Source organism: Aspergillus luchuensis, chromosome 1, assembly GCF_016861625.1.
Source record: "Aspergillus luchuensis IFO 4308 DNA, chromosome 1, nearly complete sequence".
Lineage (NCBI taxonomy): Eukaryota > Fungi > Ascomycota > Eurotiomycetes > Eurotiales > Aspergillaceae > Aspergillus > Aspergillus luchuensis.
In genome coordinates this window covers 1,403,600-1,425,236 of record NC_054849.1, presented here as the reverse complement: position 1 = coordinate 1,425,236, position 21,637 = coordinate 1,403,600, and the positions used below count along the sequence as shown (strand labels likewise).

The 21,637-nt window shown below is 46.2% G+C and overlaps 9 protein-coding genes across 9 annotated transcripts; 4 read left to right on the top strand and 5 right to left on the bottom strand.

Moving 5' to 3' along the window:
• Positions 1–407: 407 nt before the first annotated feature.
• Positions 408–2,219, bottom strand: AKAW2_10492S (FAD-binding oxidoreductase; the record flags this gene model as incomplete). The annotated part of the gene is made up of 6 exons (XM_041687790.1): positions 408–712; positions 758–963; positions 1,014–1,344; positions 1,397–1,487; positions 1,541–1,937; positions 1,996–2,219. The coding sequence occupies 6 exons, from the start codon at positions 2,217–2,219 to the stop codon at positions 408–410; spliced, it is 1,554 nt and encodes a 517-aa protein (XP_041537212.1).
• A 728-nt stretch (positions 2,220–2,947) lies between these two features.
• AKAW2_10491A (uncharacterized protein) lies at positions 2,948–4,009 on the top strand (the record flags this gene model as incomplete). Its single annotated transcript, XM_041687779.1, has 4 exons — positions 2,948–3,049; positions 3,111–3,489; positions 3,544–3,618; positions 3,687–4,009. The coding sequence occupies 4 exons, from the start codon at positions 2,948–2,950 to the stop codon at positions 4,007–4,009; spliced, it is 879 nt and encodes a 292-aa protein (XP_041537211.1).
• A 2,162-nt stretch (positions 4,010–6,171) lies between these two features.
• On the top strand, positions 6,172–7,668 carry AKAW2_10490A (putative protein kinase; the record flags this gene model as incomplete). Its single annotated transcript, XM_041687768.1, has 5 exons — positions 6,172–6,356; positions 6,414–6,751; positions 6,816–7,135; positions 7,186–7,426; positions 7,478–7,668. 5 exons carry the CDS (start codon positions 6,172–6,174, stop codon positions 7,666–7,668), a joined length of 1,275 nt encoding a protein of 424 aa, XP_041537210.1.
• Positions 7,669–9,792: 2,124 nt separating this feature from the next.
• AKAW2_10489A (phytoene/squalene synthase family protein) lies at positions 9,793–10,773 on the top strand (the record flags this gene model as incomplete). The annotated part of the gene is made up of 2 exons (XM_041687756.1): positions 9,793–10,049; positions 10,110–10,773. 2 exons carry the CDS (start codon positions 9,793–9,795, stop codon positions 10,771–10,773), a joined length of 921 nt encoding a protein of 306 aa, XP_041537209.1.
• A 370-nt stretch (positions 10,774–11,143) lies between these two features.
• AKAW2_10488S (phytoene desaturase family protein) lies at positions 11,144–12,145 on the bottom strand (the record flags this gene model as incomplete). The annotated part of the gene is made up of 2 exons (XM_041687745.1): positions 11,144–11,221; positions 11,351–12,145. 2 exons carry the CDS (start codon positions 12,143–12,145, stop codon positions 11,144–11,146), a joined length of 873 nt encoding a protein of 290 aa, XP_041537208.1.
• A 2,529-nt stretch (positions 12,146–14,674) lies between these two features.
• AKAW2_10487S (uncharacterized protein) lies at positions 14,675–15,880 on the bottom strand (the record flags this gene model as incomplete). The annotated part of the gene is made up of 3 exons (XM_041687734.1): positions 14,675–14,792; positions 14,848–15,299; positions 15,398–15,880. The coding sequence occupies 3 exons, from the start codon at positions 15,878–15,880 to the stop codon at positions 14,675–14,677; spliced, it is 1,053 nt and encodes a 350-aa protein (XP_041537207.1).
• Positions 15,881–17,084: 1,204 nt separating this feature from the next.
• Positions 17,085–18,572, bottom strand: AKAW2_10486S (uncharacterized protein; the record flags this gene model as incomplete). Its single annotated transcript, XM_041687723.1, has 7 exons — positions 17,085–17,322; positions 17,395–17,490; positions 17,567–17,943; positions 18,013–18,086; positions 18,153–18,186; positions 18,243–18,262; positions 18,359–18,572. The coding sequence occupies 7 exons, from the start codon at positions 18,570–18,572 to the stop codon at positions 17,085–17,087; spliced, it is 1,053 nt and encodes a 350-aa protein (XP_041537206.1).
• A 685-nt stretch (positions 18,573–19,257) lies between these two features.
• On the bottom strand, positions 19,258–19,688 carry AKAW2_10485S (uncharacterized protein; the record flags this gene model as incomplete). Its single annotated transcript, XM_041687712.1, has 3 exons — positions 19,258–19,470; positions 19,533–19,590; positions 19,645–19,688. The coding sequence occupies 3 exons, from the start codon at positions 19,686–19,688 to the stop codon at positions 19,258–19,260; spliced, it is 315 nt and encodes a 104-aa protein (XP_041537205.1).
• Positions 19,689–20,712: 1,024 nt separating this feature from the next.
• On the top strand, positions 20,713–21,468 carry AKAW2_10484A (uncharacterized protein; the record flags this gene model as incomplete). The annotated part of the gene is made up of 1 exon (XM_041687701.1): positions 20,713–21,468. One exon carries the CDS (start codon positions 20,713–20,715, stop codon positions 21,466–21,468), a length of 756 nt encoding a protein of 251 aa, XP_041537204.1.
• Positions 21,469–21,637: the final 169 nt, after the last annotated feature.

The following is a 21,637-nucleotide window of genomic DNA, read 5'->3' as shown; positions in this document are numbered from 1 at the left end:
AGCATTTGGTTTTCTATAGCAAAATCACGAGAACCAGGTCTTTGTTGTATCTAGATGAGCTACAATGAAATATCTTGCTCTGGCAGGACTCAAGCTTTTAGACTCGTTTGTCAGAGTTCTCAGGGCCTTAATATAGCATGTGGATATTCGCTAGGTCATTCATACGAAGATGTAGGGTCTGTTTGGAAGGCAATAGCATATAGCAAAAGTCTCCAAATAGTATAAATTATACTCGGTTTGATTCGGGCTGTAGTTGTTCAAAGATGGGAGCATTAACTTGCATGAATTGCTGATGGAGATCACTTATCACATAACCACGTATATTTCTCAATCTACAGTTTCGACGGACAACTTTTCTTGAGTTCCCAAGAACAGGATTCATCAAGTTTATCCGAGATATGTAATACTCATGCCAACTTCACAGACCTTGACTGCGACCCTACCTTCGAAAGCAGCCATCCACCGTTCTGCAACTTCTGAAACACCCCGTCAGGGTCATACTTTGCAGCAATGCTCTTAAGCTTTGCTACATTCTCAGCACCATAGCTGGATAGTGGATCTTGATCGCGAGACGCATAGTTGGAGTACCGGTATGGAAGATACGCGCCAGCCTGCTTTGCTGTCGCTTCGGCAACATCCACAATCTTGCGGACTGCTTCTCGGACGCGATCCTCGTCTTTCGCATGTTTCCAGTCGGCCATTGACAGGAACCCTATCTTGTTAGTTTCGCGAGCATACCATAAGGAGGGAAACATACATTGCTGGCCTACTGCGTCTAGCCCAAGAGGCGTTCCACCATCCTTCTGACTCTGTTTCATGGCCAAGGAAGACATGGGCTGGAATACGGTGGTCAGGACAAGGCCTTCAACGTCACTCAAAGCCTCCTGTTGTTCTCGGCGGACCTTCTCCGTTGCTTCGTACAACTCTAAACACGGCCGACTGGACATTGTTCGGAACTCATGACTAAGGGTCTGTTAGCATCCCACACACCTTGAAGTATCGTTACAACCTACTGCAAAACCTCCGGTGAGATAACCGAGGCAACTGCCTGAACAAGCTCATAGATCGAGCGAGTGCCGGGCGGCACAAAGTTCATCAAGAAGGGGATATCATAGAAAGACTGGAATGCAGCAGGTTTCTCGACAGGTGCACAGTAGAAGAAGACGAGAAGAATTGCCTGACTGGTAGCATGCCAGACGAGAGATGCCTTGTTATCGACTTCAATTGCTTGATGGTACTTCATAAGACCCTTGGCGAGCTCGGGGTAAGCCGTTGGAGGGTATACACGAGCTTCAGCCCAAGACTCGGTAGGCACTGTCACCAGGTCCATCTTGGTTACGATGCCTTCGGATTTGGTTAGTACTCAAGCCGTTATACCCCTGAGAAAAGTGCTTACCAAAGTTAGGACCGCCTCCCTTGAGGGCCCAGAATAAGTCTGCATTTTCTTGGGCATTGGCATTGACAATTCTTGAGTCTGCGAGGACAACCTGCGATCCAATTAGCGAGCAGTCGGAAGACAGTGCAGTACATGTCTTATTACTTCATAATTAGTTACGCCCATTGCACCCACTCCATACTGACTGTTCTGAAAGGAGATCCCTCCTCCCAGGAGAAGACCAGGAACGCCGACAGTTGGAATCCGACCTCCTGCCACTGCAAGACCATAAGGATCGAGAGCCTTATAGACGTCAAGCCACCTCAGTCCAAGTCCTACATCAGCGGTAGACTTGTCTTCCGACAGCTTGACATGATTGAATTTGCTTAAGGAGATGACTACTCCGCCATCATTGCTGGTGAACCCCGGGTTCTGTAGGTGGCCGCCGCCTCGGACAGAGAAGTTAATGTTGAAGAAACGACAGAGAGAAAGAGTAGTTGCGACTTCCTGTGCTGACGTTGCTGTGACCACAACTAATGGCTGGAGCCAGCAATTGATTGACCTGTGTAACAGAATTAGTCTAATTGCACATGTGCTTCGAGAGTGTGTCATCGTCATACCAGGGAACTTGACGTTGAGCATCATACCCGTCCGATTCCCGGAAGATAGCATTTTCGCCGAAAAGCAAAGGGAAAACCTGGGCAAGATAGGATGCCCGTACAGAGACCTTCTCATCATCTAAAAGTGCAGCATACTTGGACAGTAGGTTCTTGATTGTTGGGGTTGTGGAAGCGTCAACGCTCGCCCCCTGAACAATCGTTGCAATGATTGCTTCACAGCTCATTATGGCTTATTATTAATGTGTGAGGCTGCAATGACAGGGTTGCTTACCAGATACCCCGGTCAATAAAGGAAAAGAAATGAGGATGTTCACGAAAAGGAGAAACTACGACCGGTATCCACCGCGCTCATTAAATAGGACTCATTGGCAACGGACATGGAGCCGGCACACGAAACAAAGCCCAGGATTTGCGGGGCTAGAACAGCCCTAGTCTGATAGTCACGCACGCTATCCTACGCCAACATTTTTCTTGCCTTTCGCGTTGTCCATTATAGTACAGGGATTTGATGCCTTCTTTATCAGAGATTTTCAACTTAATCTTGGCTAAATGCCGAAACGGAGGACTTTATCCTCGACATGCTCTCCCATAGGATTCGACATTTCTACCTCGCCACACGAGCAATGACTGGTATGGGACATTAGATTAATTGCAGGATGAACTGGACGGTCATACCACGAGATGGCGGTCTACCTACGATGACTACTACCGTCCGTATCATAATCCTCGTCCTTGCTATCCCAACTACCCTGGTTTGCGGTCTCCGGGTATGTACCTGACGCCTGATAGGGATGAAAAGCACAACTCATGCAATGACATGTCTTACAGCTCTACCTACGGAAAACGGTTCTAAACTCATGGGAACTGGATGACTGGATGGTAATGGTCGCTCTTGTTAGTCTCCCCGAATGCTCGAGCGGTGTGAGACAAATTACTGAAGCGACAACAGATCATGGTGAACGGATTTTCGGCGCTTGCATATACCATCACCTACTATGGTCTCGGAAAAAAGACCGAGGATGTTTCAGATGCGGACCTGCTGGTTTGGTGGAAGGTACGCTGAGCTAACACACCCTCTAGGTTGGACAGCGGCTGAGGTCCCAGGCAATACTTAGATCTATTATGCTGCGCTCTGCAGCTATTTGATTGTTGCTGCATCGGTCAAGACAAGTTTAACTGTCTTTATAATGCGGCTTTTCCCCACCCGCAGCATTAGCATCGCTGGCAGATGCATATTGGGATTCCTAGCGGCCTTTACACTCGCAGGAACTTTGGCTCTCGCATTCCAATGTCGACCCATTCGCGCTGGATTCGACAAAACCATCCTTGATGCTAAATGCTACAGTGTTGACACTTCCTTTGCCATCCTCATGGCGCAAGGCGTTATCATGTTTGTGATGGATCTGACCATCCTCGCACTTCCGATCCGTCGCGTGTGGCAGCTTCAGATGCCACTTGGACAAAGGGTCTTGGTACTTGGATTATTTTGTCTTGGTAAGCGAAAGCCTCACCTGGACCAAATAGTAACTGACTGTTATGTCCGCTCAGGATTCACAGCGTGCATCGCGGCACTGGTTCGCTTCAGCACTTTGACATATGCCAGGGACGAAACGGACTACACCTGTAAGTATAATGGTATCAGTGGTCTAATGAGATTATCCAGATCGCTTACATATATTTACCAATAACAGACACGGCGGCTAATTCACTCATCTGGATGGAACTTGAGTTCAATCTTGGTCTCATGTCCGGCTCCCTTTCATCCCTGCGCAAACTCATTAAGCTTCGATCGCCTTTCGGGTCGCGACAAACCTCTTCTTTCACGGGAAGCCGCCCCAACAACGTCGAATTAGGGAGATATAAAGGCTGGGGTAGGGGTATAAGCAACAAAACGGAAATCAACAGGGTTTTTGAGATCGTAGACAGCAGCCAGGAGCACATCGCCCCGATTTACGGTCAGGGTGAATTATGCACCACCACTAATGCGTTCTCCAATGGGAAGCTTAGCCGTTGACTCTATCTCCGCTCGGGATAAAGATATGTGACTCTGTAATATAATCAGTCTCAAATGCAATCACCTTCGCTCACCCATGCAGCAGCGGTAGAAATGCACACGAACCGTTGCTGCTAAGGGGGAGGGGCCGCTGTCAAATAAGCACAGCTCCACTAATGCCACCGGCACAGACGCTAAATCGACCGGCCGTCAGACGGTGCGGTTTTATCATTCCCGCTGACTAGTCTAGTCTAGACCTGCTTTCGCTGCCACTAACTAACCATTTACATTTTACACAACTAGCTAGGCCGAACTAGGCGTGAGCAAGGAAATCAGTGAGCATCCGGGTTCCGGTCGGCGTTACTGTTCCAAACAGCCGATGGACAGCCACTCCTCATGCCATCTTCCCTACCATAACAACAAATCTGTATTCCGCTCTTCCGAGTAGTAGGAGCGATTCTACCGGCAAAATATTTATTAAATACGTCTTCACATGCTAGAGCCTGTAACATAGGTCACTATTGCACAAGGCCTGACTATACTGTCTGAGGCCCCTTAAGTGAACCAGGGGGTTGCATAAAACCTCCGCAACCATATTGCGAAGCAGCCCTTAAAGAGAGGCAGTGAATGGACCTACAGGCTCTACAGGATGACTTTTTTTGTGACACCCTACGAAGGCGCTCTTTATAGAAGACGTTGCGAGAGCCAGCGTGCGCTGGAGAATATAGTGCTATGTTATAAGCGGAACCAAATATGACTTTGTGAGGAAGCCTGGACAACATGGCGGTAGCGCCTATCTACACATCCTACACATCCTACACATCCTATATAAACTATATACATTATACCTTGTTCCTTTCAAAGCAACTCACACAGTTGCTCCTAAGCTGTCTGATACACGTGCTATCAACGGTCAGTCATGGAAAGCCAACCCAGGAATTCCTGCCAACTGGACAGGATCCTGTCGGAACCTTTGGGGTATACTTTGATAATGATTGGTACCCGGTGGTAATTAGTACATGTCCTGAGCATCATTTTTAATTGATGCTGTTCATTTTATTTCAATGGTAGTAAAGTACCATGATGAGTTAAAGTGATAGGGAATTTAACGCTGATATCACCTACCTGGATCTTGACCTAGTGCTTTCATTAAGCACTAGCTGCAATACAAACACTCTTTATGGCCATTGTAGTCACGTGAAATTACAATACGCGTGTTTTTGTAGCCCAGATCTAACTTATACCTTACTATACGTGACTTTGCTTGGCGTCAAGATGCCATATAGTTCTTACCATAATCATTATCAAGTGGTCACAGGGCTGAGCTCGGGAGCGTTGGATGATATTATTGGCTGAAACGTTGTTTTCCTCAACCCATATCAGGATTAGTCACGTCGCGACCTGTAACTAAGTACAATAGATGCTCAAAAGTCTCGGGACAACCCCCCAAATCACACCAAAACTCATCTATTTTAAATCTATTTATCTCAACAAATTTATATGGTATAGTGGATTTTAAAACTAATAATATTATATTTAAATATTAAAAGATAAATACTCTACCAAAATTTTTTTTCTTATAATCTTTTATGTGAAACTGTACAGATTTAAATATAATTAAAATTAAAGAATTATATATTTTGTATGGGAACCCGTACAAAATTTTCTAGAAAAAAAATAGATTTCTATATCTATATTTTTAAAAAACCACGAAATGATCAATTTTAGGTTTTATAAAAAATAATATATATAAAAGATATTTAGAATTGATTAAAAAGTAATATAAAAATATAAAAAAAATATTATATCATATAAATTTCTTAATATATTTGCGTCGAAAAAAATAGTAAAGATTTTAATTTATTATAGATTATTTCGTGAATAATAAATATTATTTCTTATTTATTATATTTATATATAGAAATGATAATTATTTATATATACTCAGGATTAGAGACTTATATCTCATCTTTTGAGAGAGTTATTTGTGTTAGAAATTAAAGAAATTTTGAGTGTCCCGAGACTTTTGAGTATATAGTGTAACTATCTGATTGTCAACTTCTTGAACAACAACCCATAAATAACACAACTGCCATTTGGCTTGAAGGAAAGCTCTCTGTAATGAGTCCTTGAGGTTATCCGTTCCTCGTTTGACCGCCTTGCTTCGCAAGAAACCCTTCCCCATGCCTTCTGCCGGGCCACCTTTTCCGCCCGGCATACTCGTTGATGAGGAGATCTCGCCAGTATACAATTCCAAGTACTTCTATCCAGCGAAGCCGGGAGAGGTACTCGGCGACCGTTACCAGACTCTGGTAAAGGTTGGCTGGGGCGTTTCTTCAACGGTATGGCTTGGGTGTGATTTGCAAAAGTAGCCTTCAATAAAATCTCCGCCATTCGAGACTTGCTGTCGCTGACCAACGTACAGGCAGATTGAGGAGCCCGGGAGCGTTGTGGCACTAAAAATTGCCAATAACAATGCAAGCTTTGCTGATCATGAGTGTGAAGTTGAAGAGCACATCTCTACGGCAGACCCATCGCATCGCGGCCGCTCACTCATCCGAACATTACTGGACTCTTTTCAAGTTGAAGGTCCAGAAGGTTCACATTCATGTCTTGTGTATCCGCCAATGAGGGAGCCACTATCGATGTATCAACGGCGTTTTGATGAGAAAAAGATGCCATTGCCACTCGTCAAAACATACATCCGTGCCCTTCTTACGGGCCTCGATTATCTTCACAAAGATTGCAGGACTGTTCATACAGGTAAGTCCATCACGCCCCTTTCAAGGCTTTTCATCGGTGGTACTCAACTCAGGTGACTGTGTAGATATAAAGCTCGAAAACATCATGGTCTCATTTGAGGACCCAACTGTTCTTGCTGAATTTCTTGAATCTCAGCTTGAAAAGCCAATGGCCTTTAAGGTCGATTCGACAGGGCGACCAGTGTATCAGTCTCGCAGTGACTTCGGGCCACTCAAAAGCTTGAGAAGTATACCACAGCTTGTTGACTTTGGCCTGGCAACGAGACTCGAAGAAGACGATGATTGGGGTGTCTGGCCTATCCAGCCAGACCATTATCGGGCACCAGAGGTGATATTGGGTATTGGGTGGCAAATGCCTGCAGATATCTGGAACCTTGGTGTTCTGGTACGTCCCGTTATTCCCTAAGTCTGTTGCATTCACTAACTTGGGACAAGCTATGGGATTTGATTGAAGGCAAGGAGCTATTTCAGCATATCCATGATAAACAAGGGCGCTACGATGCTAAACTACACATGGCTGAAATGGTGGCCTTACTCGGCCCACCCCCTCCAGAGATCATGCAAAGGTATCAATACATGCGAGAATACCCGTGGCCGGAACCTGTTCGACGAAAAGATGACAGACTATGTGAGACCGCGGAGGAGTACTTCGATGGGCCATTCTTTGACAACAACGGTATTATGTGTTTCTTTATCCGGAGATTTACAGATTACTTACTTATTTTAGGTCGCTTTATATACGAAGACCTGATTCCCAACCGAACATTAGACGACGCGGTTTCCTTTCTCGATGAAGCGGAGAGAGATAATTTCGTTGACCTTGTCAAGAAAATTCTGGTTTGGCACCCGAATAAGAGAAGAACGGCAGGCGAACTGGCCGCGCATCCTTTTTTTCAAACCAAGCAAACAATTACTTGATTTTCTGCGAGCGCTTGCTGGTGGACAGTTCGACGGTGGCATCAAACAGCAGGTTCAGACGTTAGCACAGTTGTCATCCCGAATAGCATGTACAGTTGGGTCCTTTATGTATGCAAATAATACAACTAGACTTTGGGCTGAGTTCATGATTGCATGCGCCACGTCACCGTGGACATCATTCTGATAGCTTTTCACAAGCCCCTCTAGCCTGGTAGGTACTTCGTATTCTTCCCACCCCCCGCCTTATCGCCGAGGAAAGTCGCTATGGTTAGAGTAGGTGAAAATATACCAATCTCATACTATGTTTAGAATGTTTAGTATTAGATATTAGACTCGCACGAGGCATCTTTCTGTGGCGCATCGTCGGCAAATGGCATGGCGTTGACGGACCTTTTCGCTACGATTGCAACACCGGGAACTGTTTTGTTGTAGCTGATCACAAGGTCGCGGAATTTTCTTCTCTTCATATCATCATGTCGATTGGTGTAAATGGAGCGTGTGCCATAAAGAAGCGTAGAAGAGTCTATAACTGCCATAGACGGTGATTATGCCGATGGGGATTCAGTAGCGTTGTTATGCTTCATGTAGGCTGTCAGCCACTTACAGGTTAGACATCGTTAGAAACTTGAGAATTTCCAAAATCTTACCTTTTTATGGCAATACCAATGGAAAATGTCTGAATGCTATGATGGTAATTCAATTCTGCCGGAAATCTCACCCAAAAGAAAGATGAAACAATTCTTATGTAGGCTACGACGGTCAAGGCCTTGCTAGACTTTAGTAAGATGTCACAGTGGATACAGATTCGCGCTCCAATGGCAGCGTAATAGGGTGAACGACAGTTGGGTCAAGACAGACCTTGACGAAGCTCCAAGTTTTTCTTCAAAATGTAAGCTCCTGAACCAGGGTTATCTACGTCATGTGTATTAAGCCTGTATCGGTAACGGTAACAGTGTAATATGTGGTCCTGTATCTTTCGATTTCGAGATCAAGTCTCAGACGCACCATATGCCTAAATAGGCATACCAATAAAGTTCACTATGCGTGTCAAACTTTAGTAGCCACACTGGCCACCGAGGGGTGATTGACGACATTCAATGATCTGCACGATTCAAGATCTATAAAGCAATGCTACGTCCAGAGTGGAAACGGCAATAGTATTTCCACCACACATTTGTTGCAATAGACGCTGGGGAGTTTTCGAATCCGTCGATTTCTCGGACTGTGCAGTTCACATATTGACATCATCCAAGACACTTCAAAATGGGCCTAGACTATCTCATGGTGTAAGTATGCGAAGTAACATGTTATGCTAGCCATGCTAATTGTCTAGGCATTTGACATACAACATCCCACTCGCAGTGGTGATGACATTGGCTTACTGGCCTTTCTTTACAAAGCTGGATCTATACAGAATAGCAACGCTTATAACGGTATGCCCTCTCCATCCAATGTACGACACCTGCTGATACATTCAGATTGCGGTCATATCAACCATTCCCTGGGACTCCTATCTTATCAGGGCTCGGATCTGGACATACCCACCATATGCGATACTAGGACCGAGAATATGCTTGATCCCCATCGAGGAGGTTTTCTTCTTCGTCATTCAGACGTACAATACAAGCCTGGTGTACATTATTCTAACAAAGCGCTTTGTTATGCCTATGTATCTTGGACCGCAAGATGCACTGAAAAGAAATCTAGGAATTGTCATTATCGGCTCGAGTCAATTTTTGGGACTGGCTAGTTTATTTCATGGTGGACGGTATACCTACCTAGGGCTCATTCTAGCTTGGATCTGCCCATTCATGATGATTCAATGGTAAGCATACACGATCGATGAATGGTGCACGCTAAATTCTATTAGGCTGGTGGCCTATCGATTTATTGTACAACTTCCACTTCGAGAGGTATCTCTGGCGGTCTGTGCACCCACTCTTTTTCTATGGGTTGTAGACACCATCGCCTTGGGAAAGGGGACATGGGTGATCGAGTCAGCCACTAAGTTAGATATTCAACTCTGGGGGAGTCTGGACATCGAGTAGGTGCCTATGAGAGAGCAAGCTTATATCAGAGTTAATGTGTCTTAGGGAAGCGCTATTCTTCTTTGTAACGAATATCATGATTGTGCTTGGTCAAATGGCCATTGACAATGCGATTGCATTGGGCATATATCACATGGGTACCACTTCAGAGACGGAATTTCCATCTTATGGACAGCTCTTCACGCAGTTTATTACCAGACGGAATGAAGAGCTCAACATGAAGTATATACATGATCTACGCGATGCAGTGATGAGACTCAAACAGCGCAGCCAGAGTATGTACATGGGTAGTGCCATGTTCGAAGGTCAACTTCGCATTGACTTGATCTATTTGTAAGTGCTTCAAAATGTTGTCGTGCCGCATACTAATTTGTATAGATATTCATTTTGCAGAGTGATAGATGATCTAGTGGATGAAGCACCAGACAGCAGTACAGCACGGTCTGTAATTCAAGACTGTGCACTGCTTCTTGAGCAGAGATTCGCAGGAAAGAACATGGCGAAGAGCATACGCTCTGACCCAGTCCTGCTATCGTCCATCGAGCATCTTCCTGTTGAAAGGCTGTCGATCGGACCTCTCCAAAACCTGCTGAAGGGCTTTGAAACAGATCTCGAATTCAACACCAGCCATACCAAATCTCCAATCTTAACCGAAACAGATCTGGAGAGATATGCCTACCGTGTCGCAGGAACGGTTGCCGAATCCGTCATCCAGCTAACCGTCGCCCACGACCGCCTACAAGATCTTGATAAACACACGCACCAACAGACGATCACCGCAGGCGCACTCATGGGCCAAGCACTCCAATACATCAACATCGCCCGAGACATTCAACGCGATGCAGAAATCGGGCGCGTGTATATACCCACAACCTGGTTAGAGGCGAAAGGGCTCACACCAGCCAAGGTTCTGGATTGTCCCACTCAACCACAAGTACAGAGCCTGAGGATGAGACTGCTAGATCAAGCGGATGAGTGGTATAGAATGACAGAAGCGGCAATCGGGAGGCTTCCATTGGAGGCCCAAGGCCCCATCCGCGTCACGGTGGAGAGTTAAATGGAAATTGGGAGATCGTTGCGGCAGTTGAACGATCTGCGGACAAAAGGAAAGATGGAAGTCCCGCTGTGGAGGCGACTGAAAGTGGCCTATAGTGCATTGGCCGGCGGTATGTAAATTACTGCAAGGCTCATATTGCATCGATCTACATGCAAGGATTAGGAAACAAGTTTTATCAGGGGAAACGGGATAGATGAGCTAATGGACCTGTTCACATCGCTGCTGCCACTCGAAGAATTGTCTAAAATTTGATTTTTCGGGCTTGCAGCTGGAGGTACCGGTGAGGTCTAGTAGGTTGGTATGGGCTAGATGGGGGATCAAAAAGAAGTAGTAGGTACTCATATACATGTAGCATTGCGGTACTTTCATACTAGACCTTGAATAGGAAATTATGTTTATCGTTCAGAGAGAAGACGCTACTCCGTAGGGTATCAATTGTGGCATTTCTCTATAAAAAACACACACCTAAGATTATAAGAGATAGCGATAAAGAGACTACTGATATGATAGCCATGGATTCAACAAAGATTCCCCCCTTGGGTTTCCCACCACAATCCTCCATGACCTGATCGCTTACCAGTTTACTCCCCGCAAGACACACTGGAACTCCTGTGCCAGGATGCGTGCTTGCCCCCACAAAGTAAAGTCCCTTGATGGAAGAATGCTTAGTCTTTGGACGGAGACTCAGCACATTGAAGAATGAATGTGAAAGCCCTAGAATAGAGCCTCGATCGAGGTTGAACTTTTCCTTCCAGCTTGCCGGTGTCTCGACGTACTCGTGGATTAGACTTTCTCGAAGTGCTCGAGCTCCAGTTCGTGTTTCGATTGTATCAAATACAGTGTCTCTTGCTTTGCTGATGAGCGTGTCCCAGTCTTGGGGTTCAGTGCTGTCCATCATATGGCCAGTAGGCACCAGTACAACCACTGCATCCTTACCCTTCGGGGCAGCTGTAGGATCAATTCGGCTTGGGACATTCACGTAGAAGGACGGTTCGTCTGGCAATTGGTGATCCTTGAAGATGGAGTCAAAGCTGTTCTTGTATTCCTCAGCAAGGAATATATTATGTACTTTTAACTCGCTGATCACACGGCCAAAAGACCAGAAGAAGGAGATGCTGCTGCAAGATGCTTCGCGGTTGCTTAGACGGCGTGCTTCTTTGGATGCAGGAAGGAGATGGTTGTATGCATAGACCAGGTCTGCGTTGACCACCACAAGATCTGCCTCAAGTTTCTCACCAGATGAGAGAAGAACGCCTTTTGCTGATTGATCTTCTGAAATAATGATCGAGGATACAGGAGATTTGAGGCGATATTCGACTCCAAGGCGTTTTCCAATTTTCTCTATACCTTCCAGTATCTGGTTCATTAGCATGGCCTGTGTTGATCAATTTAAAATCTACCAACCTTTTCAAAACCCCCAGCGGGATACCAAACCCCTCCTGCCAATTCTGCATACTGTAGAAGAGAATAGGTCCCTGGTGCATCATACGGACTCATTCCTAGATACATACTTCCAAAGGTAAATATCCGTCTCATCTTGTCAGACGTGAAGTATCGACTGACACGACTATGATTACTTTGGAAGGGATGCATCGTAAACAGGGACTGCAGCAATCCAAGTCGCATCATACTTAATAAACCAGGGAAATTTCGGCGCAACACATGAATCATTGACAAATCGTAATGACGACCAGACTCTTGCATGAAGCCGAGAAAGCTATGAAAGCCGTTTTCTCCCTCATGATGCTCTATTTGTGGCTTCAGTCTTGCCACATCTGTTGTTAGATCGAAGCTGTCGTGGTCAGAGAACCAAACCCGGTAGTTTGGCTCGCATTTTAACAAAGAGATTCCTTCGCCTTCAATAGAGGTTCCTAGATCATGGAACGTCTCGTGGAACACTTCTGGCATCAATAAAAGAGAAGGACCTTGGTCGAATCTCTGTCTATTGTTAGCAAGAAGACTCTTGAAATAGAGAAATGACCAATAACGAACATAGCCGTTATGATGGATCAGAGAGCATCGGCCGCCAACAGAGTCGTTCTTCTCAACAACAGTGACATCGAAGCCTTGTTTTGCCAAACGAGCAGCAGTGGCTACGCCTCCAGCACCGGCTCCTATATACCGTTAGGCCACGTTCAGATGGATTTAGATATACGTACCGACTACAATAACTTTGGGCATCATGAAATTGATATAAGTAGCCTTCACGCAAAAGTAGTTAAATTAATGACAACAACACCGACATCAGAAGATCACGGCAAATGTATTATTTAAAGCCCCCCGCCACCGATAGTACACCAGAGAACGCCATGAAGACAGACCACCTTGCCATGCAAAGGACAGCCTAAACCACGTATCAAATCCCCCCTCGCGAGGGGATCTGCCGAAGCCCTGCTAGATTCATTAGTAGATATCCCACTTTACTGGTTTACCGGAAATCGTATCCAACTAATCGGGCCAGGAATACCCTGTAGAACATACTTACATAGCGGTCTTACCGAGCACCTTGCTCTACGAGACTCAGCTTCTAACTCCGAAAACCGACACTTGCATTCCTGCTCCAGTAAATTAGGGCTTTCCTCATCTTGCTTTCAGTGCATGTTACCCACTTTGTAATATGCGCGTACTGTAAAATACGTTCACAATACCAGTAACACCTAAGAAGAAGTCAAAGTTCGTTCGTAAAGACCCTCAATGAATCTTCAAACATAGTCGAGTATTCAGCAAGGGTTGAGGTGCAGTAAAAGAGTGAACTGCCATGAGACTGATCACTTTATGGCATGCGGAAGGTGAGCCATCCAATCATCTCACGCCCTCCTCCACTACTTACTGAGATTGTTGCACAATGGGCACGCAGCTGGAGGAACATAGTAGTACAAGGCGCTTTCTTATCTCGTCCGATCTACAAGCATCGTCATGTGTAACAATACATTCTTCTGTCCAAAACTTATCTCTCACCCAAGGAGTTGTTCCACTTATCGCACCGCTGAGTTAGTCCAGCCTCTCTTGACCTCCTCGCTACGAGGCGACGTTCAAATATCTGGAAATAGCAATGACTCGCATTATTCTACGACGCCCCATTTCCTTCCTTGATTTATGGTATGATGTGTAATGCAAGCAAGTGTGTGTCGTAACATTCCAGGTATTGCCATCTCTGAAACAGGTTTTATATGGTTAGTCGCATATACCTGGATAGCCCAAGGATAGTGATATTGATTGTGATGGTAGGTATTGGATACTTCAAGGCATAAATGTTCTATCAGCAGGATGTTCTTCAATCATGTCACTCACGACCCAAAAGCCCCGGCTCATACAACCCTGTTGTCTCTCAGCGTTAGCATCCTTATCTGATCTATTGGCTATCTTATCATGGCTAATGAGCTCGGATGGGTGTCTGTTGGGGTTGAATTTGTACACCACTGGGTGTTGTCTGGTGAACATAGTATATAGCATGATGTGGATTGTATATATACATAAATGCGCAAAGGTGTTCAATCGACCCTAGCGTTGTACGCCTTTCTGGCCTCTATTTGCTCATTTGCACAGTAGCTATTTGCTATTAATCTCAACACGTCTATACCTTAGGTGCGTCAAGACGGGCGTTGCACTGCTACTATAATTGTGCAACCCTGGAATTGAGTAGGCGTGGCTTCGATTGAGCTATACAGAGACTGTTGCATGATTGCAAGATATATTCATCAGCGCAGTCTAGCTTCGTTATAAGTTATCCTCTCGCATAATCAAGCTTCAGTATTATTGAAACCTGGCCTAATTCACTTGTCCACAAGTCAATAATGCCAATACCCTATGTTTGTTATCGTTACGAGGTTATTATACAAAACAACATGTCTCAACAGCTTTCCAACAAAGAGTCTATCATGATATCGAAATGTAGTATTGGCTAGATAGACAAGTCATGGGCTACATGTTGGGCGCATTCAGGCAACATTTTAAGGACATTATCCCACATAGAATCACATAGCCCTTCTTCCCTAGCCAGTGTTGCCGCGGCCGATGACCTGAATGAAAATGTTATCATGGCGGCCAATATTACTGACTAGCTTGGAGACTTACGGCCTAAATCTTCCATCTGCGAAGAAGCAGCCATGCACTGCTGTGTTCATGCGTTCGATCGCCGTGAGATACTGCCATGCACCCTGATCAGGGGTCCGGCAAAGTAGCCTCTCCAAATAATTGGCGATAGTCTTACCATTAAACGAACGGAAAAGTCCGCTGCGGCAGAATCCGGGTGTGGCGGACGCTATGAGCACACGTGCTGGATCTATTCTGCGTGCCAGCTCCTGCATCCATAGGATGACCAGTAACTTACTGATGTGGTATCTTGCATAACAGGGATATGTATCTGACTGGTTGAGCATTTCCATCAAGGCGGTGAATGACTTTTGCTGAGGATTTGCCCATGCATGCGCCTCGGATGAGATAATCAATAAACGACCTTGCGTTGGTTGTCGCAGTAACAGCTGGATGGCGAGCAGTGCCGTAGCGCAATTACTTAGAAGATTGACCTGTATCTCATGAAGTCGAGTAAGCGACTGTGGTAGTGAAGAAGTGGTGGTACGTCGTCTCGAATATTGCTTATAACAGGTAGGTCTCCCCTCCTTACCTGTAGTGTCTGTTCCCTTCCTGTGTTTTCGCATACGACAAATTCGGTTTGGTAGATGCCTGCGTTCAAGATCACTAAGTCTAGAGACGGGTACTCTTGCAGGCGAGCATTAAAAGCCGTGATAGAATCTTCGGAACCCATTTCCAATTCCAAGACGTCGAATTTGGGTGTAATATGGAGAGGCTCTGTTTCTTTCATGATTTTTTCTCTCAGAACTTCGCCCTTTTCCCTATTCCTTGCTGTCACGATTACATGGGCACCGGCACGAGCGAATGCCTTCGTGCACTCCAACCCACACCCACTGGTTCCGCCAGTAATAAGGACTCTCTTGTTGGCGTAATTTGAGAGGTCTTTCTCTGATACTGACCCGCATCTTGAAAACCAGAGTCGATATAGAACAGCAAATGGGCCATACGGATCAAGTGTAAGTGTATAAGGATTTGAAAAGCTGAAATCCAGAATATGTAGCGAGGATACTGGCATGGTCGATGGCCGAACACGTCATATACTTGGTATACAGTAGTCTTGACGGTGGTGCCTGCGCTTGTGCCAGTGCCGATGCCCCGGGGAATAAGTACGTTGTTGCCGCCTTCTTCAGGTAAGCAGAAAGATGAATCAGCTACCTACTCTTCAGCTTTCCGTAGCCGTGCGTCAAAGCAAGGTGGATTCCAGGTTTTCCTATGATTGCCGATCACCGATCTTACTGTACGTTATGGCAAGTATGACGTAGGCTAGTAAACATTGCTCCGTAGCACCTTGCATATGTTGTCCTGTACATTGCCTACTAATCCAGCTAGTTGCCGGCAGCAAGGTATCGATTCAAGCCCCCTCACATCAGATGAGAACTTTTCCGTGAAGGATGGGGCGTAAGTTCCCTCAACTTTCACCGCTCGTAGAAAGTGATGTCGTCCGTGCAGTTGCAAGGTGAAGATGCCAAACTTTGCCATACATCGTACCATTCGTGATTCGCGATGTGAATATGCCGAATGAGGAGAAGGGGGAAAAGAGTGAGAGGCGAACAAAGAAGGCACCCGCTATATATGCAGTACTCTACCGCCTTAGTATTAGTAACTTACAATTGTACTTCATTCAATATGAAGTTCAATGATGCCTAAGTCTATCATACTGTCAGGTCCAATCTGGTGCGTTTCAGGCAGTTAATCCTCCGAGTTTGAACCTCTAGGCCATCTGGTAACAGACTAGGGTTCTGAGTCAACACAGTCAGAAAGCGCATCCCTTAGTTATTAGATTAGCCAATTCCGGGATCAGGATGTTCATAATAGTGTTATACCTTCTATCCACAAGAAGCAGTCGAGCAACAGTCCATCATTAAGCATTCAGCCAGTTTTGAGGCACCTTATGTGTCGCCTTCTTGGCGCAGTATAGTCCAGTTGTTATGATCGGTGTCGGTGGGAAGTGTCATCGTCTAATGGTAATAAGGTCGCGGGGTTGCATGCCGGGTTGGAGTACAGAAAGCGAATGTCTTACTGCAATAGAGTTCTTTGACGAATAACGTTGAAGCGGAGGAGGACGGCTTCATGTAGTCCACATGCTAGACTGTGTCGGCGATCGAGACAACCTTGTTAAATGAGAATAATATACTTTTACGTGATGTAAATGATCTGAGGGTCTATATCCTACACTCTTAGCCCACAAAAGCCCACCCAATACACCTATGACTTCCCCTCTAGGTCCGTGCCCCAGCCGAATCATGTCCACGCGAGTCAGTTTGATCCATCTCCAGATCAAGACTCAAATTCGTGAACCCTTCCTGTCTCCGCTGCACACTGCGAAGATTGCAAGTGCTGGACATCCTATCAAGCCTTCCGCCACTGTCACTCCGCCATCCAGACACATGGAACCTCAAGACTTGTCGGAATGATGGTACACAAGCTGTGACGATGACGAGACTTGCCTCGACATTACTATCGAACCAGCAACCATGTTAGCAACGGACACTCAAGTGTACGAACAAAAGAGGAAAAAAGATCACATACATCCAAAGAGCCACCCCACCCAACAGATATGTCTGGTCTTCCTGCGTCAACATCGGCACCGTAGCCGCCAGTCGCAATGTACTCGTAACTAGTGACCTGAACACAACCATAACTAATTAGCCACGACCTACAACCCAGTCCAAACAAGTCCAAAGACAAAGATAAAACGTACAAACCTCCCAACCCAAACATAAGAATCAACCCAAACCTCTTCTTTGAGGTCATTTGCAACTTCAGAACAATAGGCAGCGGCATGACCAGCAATACCAAATCAATAAACATACTTGCCACCACGCCCGCCATGAAGATCGGGGCTTTACTCCAGCAGCGTCCGTCTATGTCAGGGTACCAGGCTTTATGTACCGGCGCGCAAGTAAACAGAAATAAACATTCAAGGACAATCATGTAGGCGACGACGAAGGCGGTCATGCCCCATAGGGTTATGCGCCATTTTTGTTGCATATCGGAGAGCCGGTAGTAGAGAATAATGAGGGAGATTTTGGATAGACCGAGGGCGGGAATGTACATTATTGCGCCGAGGAGGAGGACCTAGTTGTTTTTGAGACGTTGTTAGGTGGTGGATGAGGGAGAAGGTTGGGTCGGGGATGGGGTGTGTACTCGGAGGGTTCGGTTGTATACGGTAGGGGTGAGGTCCCATTCGTGGACGCCTAGGCCGGCGTTGGTGTAGCCCCCTGTTGTATGAAGTGTTTGAGTTAGTATTGAGCTGGGTTCGGTTGAAATGAAGTGACGGTGCGTACATAGGAGTAGGGATTGAGTTATTATTGCGAAGATCTTTAGATTCATCATGATCAGTCATCGTATTGGTGTTGAGAGGGTGGTTTACTAACCCATGATAATACAATGACGACTACATGAAATCTCCTGTAAGTGATTCATCTGACTGGAAATTCTCGAGGACATATTTGCATGCATCAATCATTAAAGGTACATCGGGCACACTCACCGTCATCAAGCAGCCACTTCCGCACAATAACCACCCGCGTATATAGTCTCACCAGGAGACCTAACGTACTGATGGTTACACCTATAGTGACCACAACCAAGTTCGCAGTATAGTAGTGCTTCTCTGGACTGTCTAAATCAGGCGTTACACCCACAGGTGCAGGAATAACGCCCGTGCCAGTCCCTGTCGAGGCAGCGGTGCTGGTGGCGCTCATAGCAGCGGCACACAAACATTATCCAACAACGGAGAAGAGAAACAAAGTTTTTTTACTCTCCTCTCATATAGGTCCCAGGCACATAAAGCAGATTAAAAGGGCAGGGGTTAGGTACACATGTGAACTTTCCTGATCGGAAGGATTCCGTCCGTTCGCGTCCGAGAGTCGTCAGGACCGGTAGCTGGAAATAGGTTAGTTATTCAGCCCCTGCTCTAGCCTGATAAGTCTTGATAATAGTATCCAATAGAAAGCACAGTCTATTTGACTTAGTGTGCAAGCGAACTGAGCGTCTCAAGCTGATCTGCAGGAGGGTTATGGCAGGCTTGACTCGGCAGATGAGAAATTCATCTATTTGTGCTGGGCATGGAAGAACTTCGGCAGCCGAATCTGGATTGAACACTATAGGTACAGAAGGATGGGAAACCTGGTTGGTTTTGTTGCTTAGTGTGAAGAAAGCGGAGGGACGAAGGATCTGCTTAGGTGGGTGAGGTTGGCCTAGTCTGATGTCTTAGCTTTTATTGGAACTATGAGGGGCGATCGCGGCCACATTCCGATACTCCTGATCAAAAGTACTGTGCACCCACTTTGCATAAGTGACAGCTGAATAGTGAGGAGAACTGTTTATGCTTCTTGGTTGTTATGCTATCTCTAGGTTGAGTAACTGCCTGAACTCGAGACTGTAACATCACCACGCCAAACTTCCGTCCGCACCCGCCTGTCCACAGTAATATGATAGTTCGTCTCCTCCGATGTGCTGACCCTCGGACTTGCAGTAGTACAAAAGGTCTTGGTCACTTAGTACTGTGCAATCCGGACATTGGTCCCATTGTTGGCTGCCTGTGTTGCGGTTCTTGTAAGAAGCGCAGGCCTTCTCCGTTGCTGCCTTGTTGAAGACTTTCTGTACAAGTTTCCGTTCAATCAACAGAATTCCCATGAAAATTCTGGAATGGGATAACTAACCACGTCCTTACCAGGCGAGTCATAGCAGAGTCCTGTGTAATGGAGGTCTGCTAGCGCACTGCACTATGTTAGTGGCTGAGTTGCATCTCGAAGAATGGAACCTGATGCCTACCCAGTAGCGAAGACTGTGACAAAGAGAGCTGCAAAATGCTTCATTGTGCTTGTGAACTCTGAAGAAAGAGGAGTGCGTGTCGTTGAAATCTGGTTCAGGGTAGTCCTTAATATCTTGTCGAAATTGACTGACTACAGCTCAGGAAAACCCGCAATATATGATGTCTCTAGCCAAGTCGCTCAGCATCTGCTAGAGCATCATTCCTCTCCGACTCTCCTACCACGTCGAAGGAACAGTAATTCCGAGTATCTTCCGCCATGATATCGCCACCGTCAAATCATTAATATACATCTCACCGACATGCCATCCTTCAAGCAAACCAAGACCAGCAACGAAGATCACAATAACCTGAAGAGAGACATCCTCAGACAACATATAACTCAACCACAACTCTCAAGCTATATCTATAATACTATCACATCCCAGAGCACATCACCTGAGCAGCAACTGACCGCAGATCCACATGCATGTCTCATCCTTTGCCAAGTAGTCGATCCGTGAGTTCTTCCTATCTCAACGGGCGGAACGCACATGGCACAACCCCCTGAGCTAAAATGGAGCAGCGGGAGACAAAATCATCTATTAAGGTTTTGGGGCGTGAAACGGGTGGACCCACTTGGAGCCTTGACTGGATAGATAGCGGCTCGATCCGTGGCTGAGATTGACAACCGGTTGTCTTGGTTAGGGCTACGGGCAAGAAGCGGATCGTGTAGTTTACTCAATTTGGTAGATCGTGGCTGCATAACTAGTCTTGTGCGACTTGTGATTGTCGATCTTGTGTTTCTTCGGGAGTTCCTCGGGGACTCTGGGGGATCTGCGTGAGAGTTTCGGACATCGTTGATCGATGTTGTATGTCGTGATCTTGGTGATGTCTATATTTCTTGGCGGAATTGGATGATGTAGTAGAAGTAGTTGTGTAGAGAGGTGATAACAGGCACTTTTAAGATGCCCGGGGACATATAATATATAAGTCCATACTATTCTCAATAGAAGCCACGAGACAGACTCAGCAAGTTCGGGGCCCCGTTTAACCATCAGAAGAAGAACCTGATCAAGCAACCGCACACCATGAAGCTCCCACTCCTCGTAACCTTCTTCTCCGCAACCCTTTCCTACGCCGTGCCAATCGCCAACACAACCACCATCTGCGGTCCCGACGAAGCAATCATCTTCCTAAACAACAACACCACTAAGACCATCAAGAAAGCCGACCTCAAGTCCCAGATCCCAAACCTCACCTACCTGTCATCCGCCAACAATGACAGCACACCACCCCTGCTCATCACCAGCGCCTCCAGCCACAGGAACAACACCACCACTAAGCGCGGAAGCTCCACAAATCTGATAATTCCTCTGGAACCGCAGAGTTTCCTCGGCTGGGACATCGCCATGTCGACCATCACGCACGCCAACCAGGCCCCCGTCACCCTTGCCATCCAATCCGGCCAATCCATCGCAAACAGCATTACGACCGGCGCCTCGGCCGACTTCAGTCTCATCGAGGACTTTCTCTCTGTGACCACCAGTATCAGCTACCAGCACACCACGACGAGCACGATCACTGGCACCGTGACGATGACGATCCCCAAGGGTAAATGGGGCGCGATTGTGAGTAATCCGCTAACGCATCGGACTCGTGGGTATGTGTTCAATGGGGAGCCGGGCAACGGCGGCACATTTGAGTATTATCAGGCGGATAGCTATGAGGATACTAGCTATACATACGGTGAGGGGAAGCTGGAGTGGGTCAAGGGGGTGGTTACGACTTGCTTGGGGGATGGGTATCCGTTGAAGAGGTGTGAGGGGGATGGTGTTTTGGAGTGAGGGTGGGATTCTGTTTATGGTAGTGAGTATCATTGTGCTTTCAGATCAGCTTACAGTTGAGGGATTGGATCTTATGTATCTTAAATGATGCTGCCAAGGCATCTAAAACTCCCCTAAGGTGTTGTGGCTTGAGGTGCTTATTGTGAAGCCTGGCTGTCTGCCATATGCG